This window comes from Mustela erminea, chromosome 6 (genome assembly GCF_009829155.1).
Source record: "Mustela erminea isolate mMusErm1 chromosome 6, mMusErm1.Pri, whole genome shotgun sequence".
Taxonomy (NCBI): domain Eukaryota; kingdom Metazoa; phylum Chordata; class Mammalia; order Carnivora; family Mustelidae; genus Mustela; species Mustela erminea.
The window spans coordinates 4,046,655-4,061,871 of record NC_045619.1 but is presented as its reverse complement, the minus strand read 5'-3'; the positions used below and the strand labels follow the sequence as shown (position 1 = coordinate 4,061,871).

The following is a 15,217-nucleotide window of genomic DNA, read 5'->3' as shown; positions in this document are numbered from 1 at the left end:
CCACCCCCTCCCCTCCAAAACCCTCAGTTTGTTAAAATACATTTTTAAAATTTCTCAGTTTCAAATATAATAAATATTGGTAGATATAAGCCACATTAACACAAACTCTTTGGGGGCCTTATACATTTGTAAGAGTGCAAGGGGACCAGATCCAAAAGTTGAAAGCTTCTGTCATAAAAGATATAAACCCCCCAAGCTTATTTTTAGTCAGTAAAATCAGATATTTTTGTGGTTAAAGTTGTACTGCCTATTAAGGAAAAACAAAAACAAAAAAAAGTAGAAACTACATCAAAAAGTTTATTTTTAACGAATAGTGGACTTTCTTTGTCTTACATTATTTTTAACATCTTGTTAGTAACCGCAAGCCAATACCTAGCAATGCTAACAAAGTCTTTGTGTCCGATACTTACTGGTTCCACCATCACAACCTTACCTCTTCTTTCTCTAACTTTGCATGTTTGCGTTCTGCGGCTACATTTTTCTTCTTATTAAAATTAAACTGTGCATCCTCTTCAGCTTTCTGTAACTTTCTTTTCTTTTCCTCATATTCTCCAATAAGCTCTCCTGATGTGCTGATCTCCTCAAAAAACTGGGTTCTTTCTTTGGGTTTTTTCATTGAAATCGACTCCACAGTTCCCTTTTAAAAATAGTAAAGCACATCAACATATAAAATATATGGCTGTATTTTCAAAATCATGAACAAACAAACCAGTACAGCTCCTTACCTGAAACACTAGACAGTTCCGTGCTTTGACTATTATGCCTATCTTTTCCAACTCAGCTACGTACACGGAACGACTCACTGGATTATCATCAAAATGAAATTCTGAGCATCCCCCTAAAATAAAAGAAAAAAGCTATTATTGGAAGTATAGATACCAGACATGTAACAACCATTCAGGGTTTAGTAAAATTACTTCTCTTATTGAAATGGTCAGTTATGCAACAACATACCTGTTATTAATAAATACATTTAATCAGTCAACAAATATTGAATGACCACCATATGCCAAGGAGTATTCTACAGCAGTGGACAAACTGAATGAAAGTCTGGATCTCAAGGAGTTTAAACCTTCCAATGCGGACACACAAAAAAATGAGCTATGTAAGTACAACAATTACCACATGAGAAAACGTTAAGTGCTAAGGAGTAAGAGAGCTGGGAGGGGGACATGGAAGTCTCTGTGTGTGGGGAACAGGCATTCTGGTTTTGAATAGGATGTTACAGTCTGAATGTCTGTGCCCCCTCTAAATTCATATGTAGAAATTTTAACTCCAAAACGGGATGGTATTAGGAGGTGTGGCCTTTGGGAGGTGATTAAGTTGTGGCTGTGGAGCGCTTGGGGACAGGATTGCTGACAAAAGAGATCCCACAGAGCTCCCTAGTTCCTTCCACCAATGTGAGAGCACAATGAGATGTCTGCAGCCCAGAAGAAAGCCATTCATTGGACCATACTGGCAACCTGATCTTGGACTTCTTGCCTCCAGAACAGTGAGAAATACATTTTTATTCTTTATAAGCTATTTGTTACAAGGTCGCTGTAATCAAAACAGTATGGCACTGGCATAAAAACAGTCATAGAGACCAATGGAACAGAACAGAGAGTCCAGAAATACTGCATGATCTCATGTACATGCAGAATCTAAAATAGTTAAACTCACAGAAACAGAGATAGAATGGTGGATGCTAGTGACCGGTGGAGGGGAAAAATGGGGAGAGGTTGGTCAAGGGTTACTAAGTTTTAGTTATGCAAGGTGGTGAGTTTTGGAGATCTAAAGTATAGCAATGTGACTACAGCTAACAATACTGTATTTTATACTTCCAATTTGTGATGAGGGTAGATCTTAGGTATTCTCACCAGAAACACACACACTCATCAACATACAAAGAAAACAGTAACCATGTAAGGTGATATATATGTAAATTAGCTTGATTGTATTGTTCATTTCACAATGTATATAAAAACAGATGTATACCTTAAATACATGCAATTTTTTAAATTAGCATTTTTTTTCTTACTTTTTTTCTTTTAAGTAAGTTCTAGGCCCAATGTAGGGCTAGAACCACGAATCCAAGATCAAGAGTCACCTGCTTGGGGTGCCTGGGTGGCTCAGTGGGTTAAAGCCTCTGCCTTCAGCTCAGGTCATGATCCCAGGATCCTGGGATCAAGCCCTGCATCGGGCTCTCTGCTCAGTGGGAAGCCTGCTTTCCTTCCTCTCTCTCTCTGCCTGCCTCTGCCTACTTGTGATCTCTGTCTGTCAAATAAATAAATAAAATCTTAAAAAAAAAAAAAAGAGTCACATGCTCTTCTGACTGGGTCAGCAGGAGACCCTAGATAGATATATGCAATTTTTACTTGTCAATTATACCTCAATAAAGATGGGAAAATATGAATTTATGATGATTTTTTAGATAAATAGAGCAGGCTAGGTAATCTTTGCTGCAACAAAGATTTTTGAATAAAAACCCAAAGGAAGTGAGAAAACTCACCAATAAAGATATCTATGTGGTAATGTGGTGAAATACTTAAGTTACACACTAAGGTATAAGTATTTCCACAATTATCAGCGGCTGAATCTGGGGAAAGTTAATAAGACAGTATTTATACACTAGAACATTAAGACCATGTTCTAGTACACAAGAACAAAACACCAAAAGCAAAAGACCAAAACCAAGACATGCCTATTTTACAGAGACTTTGTAAACTCTTAGCATATAGAAAAGATACACATAAGCAACTCTCAGTCTTGCTTACTCAGGAAACAAGGGTTTATTTATGAAATTCCTGTTTCCTGAATAAGCGACAAAAATGCAAATTCAAATATTTCATTTGGGTTGCTATTTGGTGATAGAAAAACTTCCAATACAAACCAAAAATATACATAATAATCAGTTTGTCACAAAGAAAACCATAAACCACATATGTAGAGAACCTCCTTCATTTTAACCTAATAACCGTCAAATAGAAAAATGCTATTTGACGACAGGAAAATGTGAACAAATCCATCTAAAGAAGACTCTTAGTGGAGAATCAAACAGGTTCTATTACTTGCTTCTGAGATTTGCCATCTAAGAGGAAGAACCCCCCCAAATCTCTAGTTTACTATGCCAGTGGAATAACAAATCACACCCTCCAAAAAAAGAGAAGAAAACAGATGATCTGACTTAACTTTTGAAAAATCAAATGACTCATAAGCAATTATCTACCAAAAAAGTACCTCGGATAATCCTTGTAAATGTTTTCTCTTCTCCACTTTCCTCCACATACACAATTTTCACACTTGCAGAAGAGGAGACGGGTCTTCCAATATGTGCTCCGTGAATGAGTTCTTGAATATTTTTCACTCTTAAATTAGCTGTTTTCTCTCCCATTACAAAACTAAGTGCATCCATTACATTAGATTTTCCTGGGAAAGAAAAGAGAGTAAAAAGTTACTCCTTTTTTTTTAAATTTATTTTTTATTTTCAGCATAAAGTTATTCCTTCTTATTAATAAAAAACCTTGCCCAGAGTCAAATAAACCAGGCCACCCTTGGAAAAGAAATAGAGCCAATACACATCTCAGTAATACTGTCTCGTCTATATTTAGGATGTGACTGAACAATTTTATATAGATCACTGGTTTCTTCTATGCAGCTATGGTAGAGCATTAAGTGGCCTAAATTTAAGGATCTAAATAAGAGGATCTAAACCTCAACTCTCTTCCGTTATTAAATACTATACTATGGCAAATCATCTCTAAATTTTAAAGACTTTTTAATTTGACAGAGAGAGAGAGATTATAAGTAGGCAAAGAGGCAGGCAGAGAGCGAGAAGGAAGCAGGCTCCCCGCTGAGCAGAGAGCCGATGTGGGGCTCGATCCCAAGACCCTGAGATCATGACCTGAGTTGAAGGCAGAGGCTTAATTCACTGAGCCACCCTGGTGCCTCTCATCTCTGAATTTTAGTTACTCCATTTTATGACTACTAACAATCACATACTTTTAAAAATGGCTAACTATATACAAGATATTCCCACGGACAAGAAAAAATCCTAAATACTTAGCTAAAGTATTACATTAGCTTAAATACTTATGATTGGTAGGAGTTGGTGGTACAGCAGCCTGAGCCTACTTTTTTTAAAAAAAATTATGTATTTATTTATTTGAGAGAGAGAGCATGCACAGTGAGGAAGGGCATGTGGGGGAAGCCAGAGGGAGCGCCTGTACCCTTCTGAATTAGTGTTTTTGTATTCTTTGGGTAAATACCCAGTAGTCTGATTACTGGGTCACAGGCTAGTTCTATTTTTAACTTTTTTTTTAAGATTTTTTTTTTTTTTTAATTTGACAGACAGAGGTCACAAGTAGGCAGAGAGGCAGGCAGAGAGAGAGGAGGAAGCAGGCTCCCCACTGAACAGAGAGCCCATTGCAGGGCTCAATCCCAGGACCGTGGGATCATGACTTGAGCCAAAGGCAGAGGCTTTAACCCACTGAGCCACACAGGCACCCCTCTATTTTTAACTTTTTGAGGAACCTCCAAACTGTTTTCCACAGTGGCTGTACCAGTTTGCATCCCCACAAACAGTGCTGGAGGGTTCCTTTTTCTCCACATCCTCACCAACAGTTAACATCTCTTGTGTTTTTGATCTCAGCCATTGCAGCATGTGTGAGGTGTTAGCTCATGATAATTTGATTTGCATTTCCCTGATGATGAGTGATGTGGAGCATCTTTTCATGTGTGTGTTGGCCATCTGTGTGTCTTCTTTGGAGAAATATCTGTTCATGTTGTCTGCCCATATTTTAGCTGGATTATTGTTTTTTGGGTGTTGAACTGTATAACTTCTTTATATATTTTGGATACTAACCCTTTTTTAAACCCATTCATCTTTTGAACCAGCAATTCCACTTCTAGAAATCTATCTCCCTCATACATGCGTACAACTATACAATGGAAAATACACAGCTATGCAATTCATTATAGGTTTTTTCTAAGAGAAAAAGATCAGAAATAACTCAAGTGTCTAGAAATTAAAGGAATGCCTGAAATAACTATATAACAGCCACACAAGGAGAATTACACAGCAGAAAGAGAAAAGGATGTAGTCAATGAAAAAAAATGTTTTTGACAGCATATATCATAAAAAACTAAATACAAACTTTGGCATAAAGAGAACTAAGGGGTTAGAAATAGCAATACAAATCTATTTACTTGCATTTGCAAAAAGGGATACTGAAAGATAATCAAGAAATGGTCATTTATACAAAGAGGAGAGCAGGACACAGAAACTGAGTGGGACACATGTCAGCCTCTCCTGGTCCACTTTCCTCCCTGCTTTTTGCCCTGTATCAATAGGCTCTCATGCCTTTTGGCTTCTAGCTGGATTTGGTCAATGGGGAGCTCTGGCAGGAGGGAAGGGAAAAAATGGGGTCAGGGTATTTATTCCCCTACTTCTCTCTCTGTGAAGTGGCTTCCAACTAGCTGTGTCCTTTGACAGGTTCCAGCACTTAAATTTCCTTCTCTCTGCCTTGGGTGGCGACAGATCCATCGTGCTAACCCTGTAATTCCTCCAGTCCTTGGAATTCCTTTATAGCCTCCCACACCTTTGTAATTAGTCCCTTTATAAATAAACCTTCAATAAATTGTCCTCATTTGAACGTGCCACCTGTCTCCTGTTGGGACCCTGACTGACAGAGGGTAAAGGGCAGAAGCAAGATTTCTCAGTGTATCCCTTTCTATAGTTTTGACCTTTGAAATACATATATTTATTACCCATTTTAAAAGAACCTAAAATTTTAAAATTCTGTAAATGACAACAATCAGAAACAAGTAAACCTGACTGAATATTAAATATAGTCATATTCAGAAATATTTTATTTCAAGGGACTTCAGATTACAAAATTCTGAACGTACATTCTTCATGGGATGTGTTTTAAGGACCAAAAAGAAGCACAAAAGAATTCTAAATTTCCTTTATTTTCTTCATTGTTTGAAATCTTACTGATATTGATAATTTTAAGATTGTTTTCTTTATATTGTACATTAAAGCAAATACATAATTATATGAGTGATGTGAGGAACTAAGATTTTCAGGGTAATAAGAAATATTTGCAATGACAAGCATCGGGAAACAGTGAAAACACAGTTATATTAAAACTGAATGCAGGGGTGCCTGGTTCAGTTGGTTAAGGGACCAACTCTTGATTTTGGCCTCAGGTCATGCTCTCGGGGTTATGAGATCAAGCCCTGCATGGGGCTCTATGCTCAGCGGGAAGTCTGCTTGAGACTCTCCCTCCCTCTCCCTCTGCCCCTATCCCTGCTCTGTCTCTCAAATAAGTAAGAAAATAAATAAATCTTTAAAAAATACCAAATGGAGAATCTCAACATGAATTCAATTTTTGTTTTTTACTTTATTAGGATTTATTCATTTATTTATTTTAGAGCAAGTACAAGTAGGAGCGGAGAGGGAGAGGGAATCTCAAGCTGACACCGCACTGAGTACATAGCCCGACTGGAGGCTTGATCACACGACGCTGAGTTCATGACCTGGGCAAGAAACCAAGAGTTGGTGGCTTAACAGACTGTGCCACCCAGGTGCCCCATGAATTTGATTTTTAAAAAATTACTGTAACATGGAAAGATGCTCAAACATAATAGTCTCTAGGGAAAGGCATATCAAAACCACAATGAGATAAAATTCTCATTAACTAGGATGTCTAAAAGAGAGAAGACAATAGCAAGTGTTGAAGATGTGGAGAAATCTGAACATTCATTGCCAATAGGAATGTCAAAATAGAGCGCTTCCTTCAGAAAACAGGGTGCCTGGGTGGCTCAGTGGGTTAAGCCACTGCCTTCGGCTCAGGTCATGATCTCAGGGTCCTGGGATCGAGTCCCACATCGGGCTCTCTGCTCAGCAGGGAGCCTGCTTCCTCCTCTCTCTCTCTGCCTGCCTCTCTGCCTACTTGTGATCTCTCTCTGTCAAATAAATAAATAAAATCTTTAAAAAAAAAAAAAAAAAAAAAAAAAAAAAAAAAAACAGTCTGGCAGTTCCTCAAATGTTAGACACAGTTACCACAAGACTCAGCAACTCCACTCCTAGGTATACATCCAAGAGATATGAAAACACGTCCACACAAAGACTTGTACACAAATGTTGAGAGCAGCATTATTCAAAACAACCATAAAATGGCAACAACCCAAAAGTCCTTCAACTGGTGAATGAATACAATGCGGTACACCTTGCAATGAAGTATTATTCAGCAATAAATAGGAATTAAGGACTAATACATACTATAACACAGAGGAACCTCTTAGGTTAAGTGAAAGAAGCCAGACACAAAAGGCCCCATATTACATGGTTCCATTTACATAAAGTGTCCAGAATAGGAAAATCCACAGAGACAGAAAGTGGATTAGTGGTTGCCAGGGGCTGGATAGAAAGGAGATAATGGAGAGGAATGCTAATGGGTACAAGGTTTCTCTTTGGGGTGATGAAAATGTTTTGGAATTAGCGATGACAGTTATACAACCCTGTGAATACAATGAACATTACTGAATTGTTCACTTAAAGAGGACAAACTTGATAGTATGTAAATTATATCTCAATAAAGCTTCTATAAACAAAAGAACAAGTCTGAACAAGTGCCTCATGTAGCTCCAGCCACTGAAATGGCCTAGACCCACTCTTACCCAAACGCACTGATCAAAAGCACTGAGTATCTCTTGTTCTCAGATCATGGTCTTTAGTAACTTTCCTTCAAAAAGAAACCAGAAATAATCAGAGCACTGGCTATTTCCAAGTCTGAGGCTGGGAAAATTGAAGAATAGCCTGGGAACTGGAGCATCTTATGTCAGAAAGTAAGGAAGATTTCAAATATTAATGAGGTCATGACCAAAGGACACAGGAGGAAGCTTGAAAGAGTTCCTACTGACTAAAGATACAACAGGGCTTGAGCATCAAAAACAATAATGGTTTATGGGGTACCTGGGTGGCTCAGTCAGTTGGGCGTCTGCCTTTGGCTCAGGTCATGATCCCAGGATCCTGGTATCAAGCACTGCATAGGGTTCTCTGCTCAGTGGGGAGTCTGCTTCTCCTTCTCCCTCTGCCCCTCTAGCCTACTTATGCTTTCTCTCTCTCTCTTTCCCTCAAATAAATAAATAAAATCTTAAAATAAAAAAACGAGTAATGATTTTGGTGGATTAAAACACACCATATCAATGAAAATCTATGGGTCCATAACAATAGTAACAAAAAAAGAGATAAACTCATTTTCACCATTTATACTATTAACTTTCATTTATGAAAATACTAATTAAAAAGGACAAGCATTTGGGATGCCTGTGTGGCTCAGTTGATTAAGCAACTGCCTTCAGCTCGGGTCCTGGGATAGAGCCCCAGTTGCCCCGCCCCCTCACCCTGACAACTGCCCTCTTTTCTTGCTCTCTCTCAAGTAAATAAATAAAATCTTAAAAAAAAATAAGACAGCATGTATTATGTTTTTCCAATGTGAACTGTATTTTAGGTTTCTAATAATCCCAGTCAATGAAAAAAAAACTTTTCTTAAAACAGGGGACTACCACTCAGTGAATGTAGAAAAAGCATGACATATTATAAACGCAATTTTGCAAACCTTAATAAAATACCAATTCAGTCAGGATTATTAAATGGCATTAAAAACATCTGGGTAGCAAATCCAGTAATTTTGACATTGGCTGCAACAATATTTTACTAGATAGGTTCCCTGAAGCAAGGGAAATGAGAGCAAAAATAAACCATAGGGACTACATCAAAATAAAAAGTTTCTGGACGGCAAAGAAAATAATCAACAAAACTAAAAGACAACTTGCCAAATAGAAGATATTTGTAATGACATATGCAATAAAGGGTTAGTATCTAAAATACATAATGAAGTTATACAATTCAACACCCCAAAAACAAATAATCCAACTAAAAAATGGGCAAACAACATGGACAGATATTTTTCCAAAGACACACAGATGGCCAAAAGACACATGAAAAGATGCTCCACATCACTCATCATTGGGGAAATGCAAATCAAACTATAATTAGCTATCACCTCACACATGCTGCAAAGGCTAAGATAAAAAACACAAGAAATAACAGTGTTGGTGAGGATGTAGAGAAAAAGGAACCCTCGAGCACCATTTGTGGGAATGTAAACTGGTGCAGCCACTGTGGAAAACAGTATGGAGGTTCCTCAAAAAGTTAAAAATAGAACTATCCTGTGATCCAATAATCAGACTACTGAGTATTCACCTAAAGAATACAAAAACACTAATTCAAAAGGATACAGGCACCTCAATGTTTTATAGTAATGTTATTTATAATAGCCAAGATATGGAAGCAGCCCCAGTGTCCATGAACTGATGAACTGATAAAAAAGATGGGGTATGTATATACAGTGGGGTATTAGTCATAAAAAAAGGATGCAATCCTACCATTTGCAACAACATGGGTGGAACTAGAGAGTATAATGCTAAGCAAAATCAGTCAATCAGAGAAAGACAAATACCATGATTTCACTCATGTGGAATTTAAGAAATAAAGGGGGAAAAGAGGCAAACCAAGAAACAGTTCAAAAAGTGAAAAAGAAAAAGAAAAAGATTCTTAAGAACAAACTAATGATTACCAGAGGGAAGATGTGGCGGGGGTGGGGAGGAAATAGGTGATGGGGATTGAAGAGTACACGTAACATGATGAACACTGAGTAAGTAACGTATAGAACTGTTGAATCTGTAAGGGCCTACTTAATCAGAGGGAGCCATTTTTTTTTGTTGTTGTTGTTCATGCAGTAAACTTAGATTGACCCTGCCCCTCCCAGAGGAACCTACTTGCAAAGCCCAGATACAAGGGCGGGTCAGGCCAGGTGGAGACAACCAATCAGTGGGGCACACATATATCTACTAGGGTGAATTGTAATTCAATTGGCCCCCCGTGTGTGGCCTAACATGACTGTGCAGTTTTCTCTGTGTATTGCAATCTCATTGGCCACCTGTGTATAGCCTGGCTAAACTACCTCTATAAAAGTGAGTCTGTGAGGCTGGGAGGGGTCACCTCTTTGCAAGAGACGGCCCTGACCAGTCAGTTTGATTCTCGATGCTTGGCGCGAAATAAAGCTTTGCTTGACCTTCGCTTTGTATCAGTCTCGCTCCTTTGATTACGGACCATAATAGAACCGATATACTGTACTCATGAAACTAATATAACACTGTGTTAACTATACTGGAATTATAATTAAAAACAAAAAAATTTGGGTAATTGGTGGATACGGAACATTTTTCTAATGTCAAATTAACACTAATAACCCTAGAACACTAACTAGTTAGAAGGGAAAAACTAATTGTACAATAGAGTAATCACTGTCACTACCCTATTCCAGGGGTCAATTTTAGCACTGGTGGTAAAACAAATAGGTATTGTGATGTAATACAATGTGAAGTACACAACATCACCACCTATGATGGAGTCTAACCAAAAATGTTTCATTTGAGCCTATCAACCTTTTAGGTATTGAATTTTTTCAAATGCCTTTTCTTTATCTATCAAGAAATAAAATGGATCTTCTTTCTCATGGGAACAGATGAAGATTATTGAGGTAACAATGTGGCACATGGATTAAAGTAGGGTAAGACAAGAAAGTTTGGGAGCTCAGCTAAAGGATTACTTATATTAATCCAAGGAAGAAATGATAAGAGCCTGAAACAGTGAAAGAAGTGGGAAGCGGTAAGAGGACAAGATTAAGGTGGTAGAATTGGCCCAGACTAGGTGTGACAGGGAGAACTTACAAGGATGAAAGAGAATTCATTTAGGTGGTAGCCATATAGAACTTGGAACTCTGGGAGCAAAGCATTCTAAAGTCCAAGGAACAGCAAATGCTAAGACCCTGAAATGGAAATAAGATTGGTCTATGTAAGGAAGGGGGAAAAGAAAAGCACTTCTGACTGGAGCACAGTAAATATGGGGGAAGAGACTATTAGAGAAGAGAAATACACAGGAGCCAGATCATAAAGGCTTTGTGGATCATGGTAAGAAATACTGGATTTTATTATTTTTAAAAAAGATTTTATTTATTTGACAGAGAGAGAAATATCACAAGTAGGCGGGGGGGGGGGGGGGGAGCATGCTCCCCGCTGAGCAGAGAGCTTGATGCAGGGCTCGATCCCAGGCCCTTGAGATCATGACCCGAGCCGAAGGCAGAGGCTTAACCCACCAAGCCACTCAGGTATCCCAGAAATACTGGACTTTATTCCAAGTGTGGAGGAAAGCCATTGGAGAGTTTTAAGTTGGGCAGTGCTTGGATTTATAGATTTACTTTTTTAGCCTGTTTTTTAAAACTGCTCACTCTGCTGTGAGAATGAATTGCAGAGAGACAAGAAAGAAAGCAGAGGGGCATGTTAGGAAGTTACAGAAATAGTCCAAATGAGAGTTCTAGCAGCTTTGGCTGGGTAACAGCAGTGAAATGTGGCAAGAAACAACTGGATTTAGGATGCATTTCAGAGGTGGAGTTATTAGGATTTATAGAAGGTTAGACAAGGGAAGTGGGGTGTAGGAGGAGGAATAAAGAATTACTCTGGGTATCTGGTCTGAGTGAGTAAATGGTGCCCCTTACTGAGAAGGTAAGACCTCAGAAGGAACAAGTTTGTCTGGAGGAAGTAGGGGAGAGGAAATTTGCTACTCTTATTATAGTATTTTTTAAAGATTTTGTTTTTAAGTAATCTCTATGCTCAATGTAGGACTTGAACTCTACTGAGCCAGCCAGACACCCCTGATTTAGTATTTCACATGTCTACTATAAATAGTAAAAAAAAAAAAAAAAAAAGCTGAATATTATAGCCTAGGCATATAATTTTGAAAGCAGTGTAAGGATGGTGTTTGAAGCTATGGAACTGGGCAAAGAACGTAAGGTATACACAGAGAGAGGACGTATTTCCAGGGGGTGGGAGGACTCCAGTGCTTAAGAAACCTAGGGGAGAAGCCGCCAATAACTGAGGGCTTGCCAGTGACACACGAGAAAACCTACTTGGTATACAAAGTCAGAAGCGCAGAGGCTCAAGGGAGAGAGGAAATGTGACCTGCCATGCCACCAAGACAGCAAGACCTTCTTTGACCAACTTCTTTAAAAACAACCCCAGCATTTCTGATTCCCCTCTATTTTTCTACTTAATACTTGACATTAACATTCTATACACTTCTCATATTTTGTTGTCTGTCTCTCTGCACTTGAATGCAAGTTCTACATGGGAAGGGAGTTTTGTCTGTTCACTGATGAGAACAGTGTATGGGACTTAGTAGGCATGCCATTATTTTTACACGAATGAAACAACACTGATAAGTCAAACAGGATGAGGAAGGAGACTGGCTACTGACTCTTACAAGATGTAGTCAACGGTGACCTAGATAAGTGTCATTTCAGTGGAGCTTGGGACTGAAAACTGAATCAAGAGCACCGAGGATGGTTCAGAGAGTTTCCCTGTACTGATAAAATGGGGCAACAGCCTAAAGAGACAGTGAAGTTCAAGGCTTTCCCCCAAACATTTCATTATAAAACTTCCAAACATACAAGAAAGTTGAAAGAATTTCACTGTAAACATCCATACGTTTACCACTAAATTCTACAATTAACATCGTACTATATTTTCTTTTCATATAGCTAGCTATCCTCTATGTCATGAGAGTGTTAATAAGGCATGTATCATTGCCAATGAAAATTATCCAATAAGGGAGGAAGATACAGTCCAAAAGAGAGAGAAAATCACAGAAGCAAAGAACCGAGGAGAGGGCAGGGTATAAATCACAAGAGGAGAGGATTGTCTTAGGCTCAGGCACACTTGTGGAACTTCCCTGCTCAGCAGTCCCTGCCCCAAAGTCTACTACCTTTTCCCTAAAGCTAAATACATCATTCTGGCCAGGACTTAAGTAGGATTCCAACACTACACATCACTGCTGCTCTACACACGTGTACTACATTCTTGACAATTTGGGCTATAACTGTCCCACAATAGACTCACAAATCCCTAGAAAAGTACTCTTTATTCTTTGGGCAAGCTCAAATGCTAATTCCTCTAGAATATTTTTTCTTATCCTTACCTCTTTCTGTCCATACCTCCCTATATCAGATCTAATATTTTCCTTGCTTCAAGTTCCATAAACAGTGTTCTCGGGCCTTCTATTTCAACAAGTGTGTCATTTTCTTATACTCCCAATGTCTTGGGAACAGAAGCTGTCTCACTGTATATATCTTTCTTCTGCTTCTAATACTACATATACACAAAAACAATTTGTTAAATTTAAGTGGAAAAACATCAAGGTTAGGATTAAAGATGAAATTTTTCCACTACCCACAAAAAACCCCAACATTAGATTTACTAAAAACAAGTGAGAACATATCAAATTTTAACAGGTGCTAGCAATAGGAAATTACTACAAAAAGAATGACCACAACTAGCTAAATTAAAGTTTAAGAGAAAATGGGTATAACAGAAAATTATCGATTGGTTTAATATTATCTACCTAAATGTGCCAGTAATTCTGTAAGATTTTTAAAAAGATGATTTATTGACAAATATTCAAATGAATATATTAAATTAGTCCTGAATTAGCATTATACTGAGTTTTGGCCATCGTGTAGGAGAATGTGAATAGCCCATGCAAAATTCAGCAATAAGTAAACCAGAAATTTTTGTTGTGGGTAGATATTAAAGGTAATGTTGAAATAATCCATGACTGGCTTTATATGGTTCTAAGCAAAGTCTCTGGGCTACCAGTGACTCTCAGGAGGGGAATGGAGCTTCCAGGGCATGTGGGATAAGTTGTAAAGGCATTTTCAAGATAATCTTAAGATATATTGTTAATAACGATATGTACTGTTGAATTAAGAAAAGAAGATTGAAACTTATGTTTGGCACTAGTTTAAATAAGTTCAAAACACCACTTTATCTGGATCTTAAACAGCAGTGAGCAAATAATTTAGGCTGACTCCAGTATAAGACTTTACTCAAATACTCATTCAAATATCACACTGTTGGAAGAACACGATGTAACAGAGCAACCCTTCACATAACCACCAGTTCAAAGGTGAGAATCTACTGATGGTGGGGCCTACTAACGTGAGAAATGAGTGGAGATTATTATAAATACTCCTGTATTCTTACCTTTATCTTTTCAAAGTCTTTTTGATAACAGAATCAAGGAAATCTGGCCTGAGAGAGCCGCAAAAGATGTGAGTTGGGAAAAATCTCACAGTAACTCTCATTTTAGGCCCTCTGCTGCTGAGGTCACTACGTCTGTGGATTCTCACCGCAACGCAGTAGGGAGCCTGGCCTGGCCTGAACTCAAGTGCAGGCTCTGCCCTTCCTGGGTGACTGTGGAGAGTCACCTGGACCCTCTGAAGTTCAGTTTCCTAAACAGTAATGTGGGCTCATAGTCCCTATAAGCACTGAAACAGGGGTGCCAGGAGTTTGGTACAAGCTCCACGAATGCTGTTATTATTACAATATTCCTGTGCAGACGTGTCCTTGAATCCAGTCAGTCGTTCAGGCTCATTAAAACCAATTACTTCCTTTAGCTCTCTCTCACTGAATCTTTGGAGGAGACGAGAGGTGCAGCAGGCAAGACGGAGTCCCTGCTGTCAAGTGGGCCTGTGTCAAGCAATGAGGTAGCCAGTAAGGGCATCCCGCAGAGACCGCATGTCACCTAGACCTGCCCCAGCTCATGACACACACAGAACCGATGGCGAGCAGGAACAGGAGGTCCGCAAAGGCCCAAGACTGATGAAATCCCTTTACAAAGAGGGACACCGGCCCCTCTGTGTCTGACCACTCCAGAGAGACCGCGGGGAAGGCTCTGCCGGCTGATCTTCCGACGGAACAGAGATCCCTCCCTGCCTGCACACCCTGAGCCGGAAGCGCCCGCGCTGACCCTCACTGGGGCCTTATCTCAACTGGGGACTCGCAGACTGGCTTCAGGACGCGCAGGGTCACTTCCTACCTCCTGCCCCATCGTGTTCTTTGTGGCTTGCGCTTTGCCTGGTGCCGCGTAAGAAGCCAGGGGGAAACAAGCGGTCTAATGTCACTGGGTTCGGAATCCTGGGTCTGCTTTATAAGGACATCCGTGCCCCCGATGAGAGGGGTCTAGGGCTCGGCGCGGGAGGAGAAACCGGCAAAGCGCGGGGAGCCAGGGCAAAGGAGAGGAGGGTCCTGGGCAGACCTGGGGCTGGGTGTG

At 39.3% G+C, this 15,217-nt stretch overlaps 1 protein-coding gene across 3 annotated transcripts in view; it reads right to left on the bottom strand.

Moving 5' to 3' along the window:
• SMC1B (structural maintenance of chromosomes 1B) overlaps window positions 1-15,217 on the bottom strand; it is a 76,149-nt gene that overhangs the window by 59,890 nt on the left and 1,042 nt on the right. For all 3 annotated transcript variants that reach the window (XR_004286555.1, XM_032345933.1, XM_032345932.1), the window contains exons 2-4: window positions 3,220-3,408; window positions 726-838; window positions 434-637 (exon numbers count right to left, since the gene is read on the bottom strand). Coding sequence is in view for 2 of the 3 variants with exons in the window: in XM_032345933.1 (XP_032201824.1) it covers window positions 434-637; window positions 726-838; window positions 3,220-3,408 (506 nt within the window). In the remaining variant the exon portion in view is untranslated. The remainder of the gene's footprint in view (window positions 1-433; window positions 638-725; window positions 839-3,219; window positions 3,409-15,217) is intronic.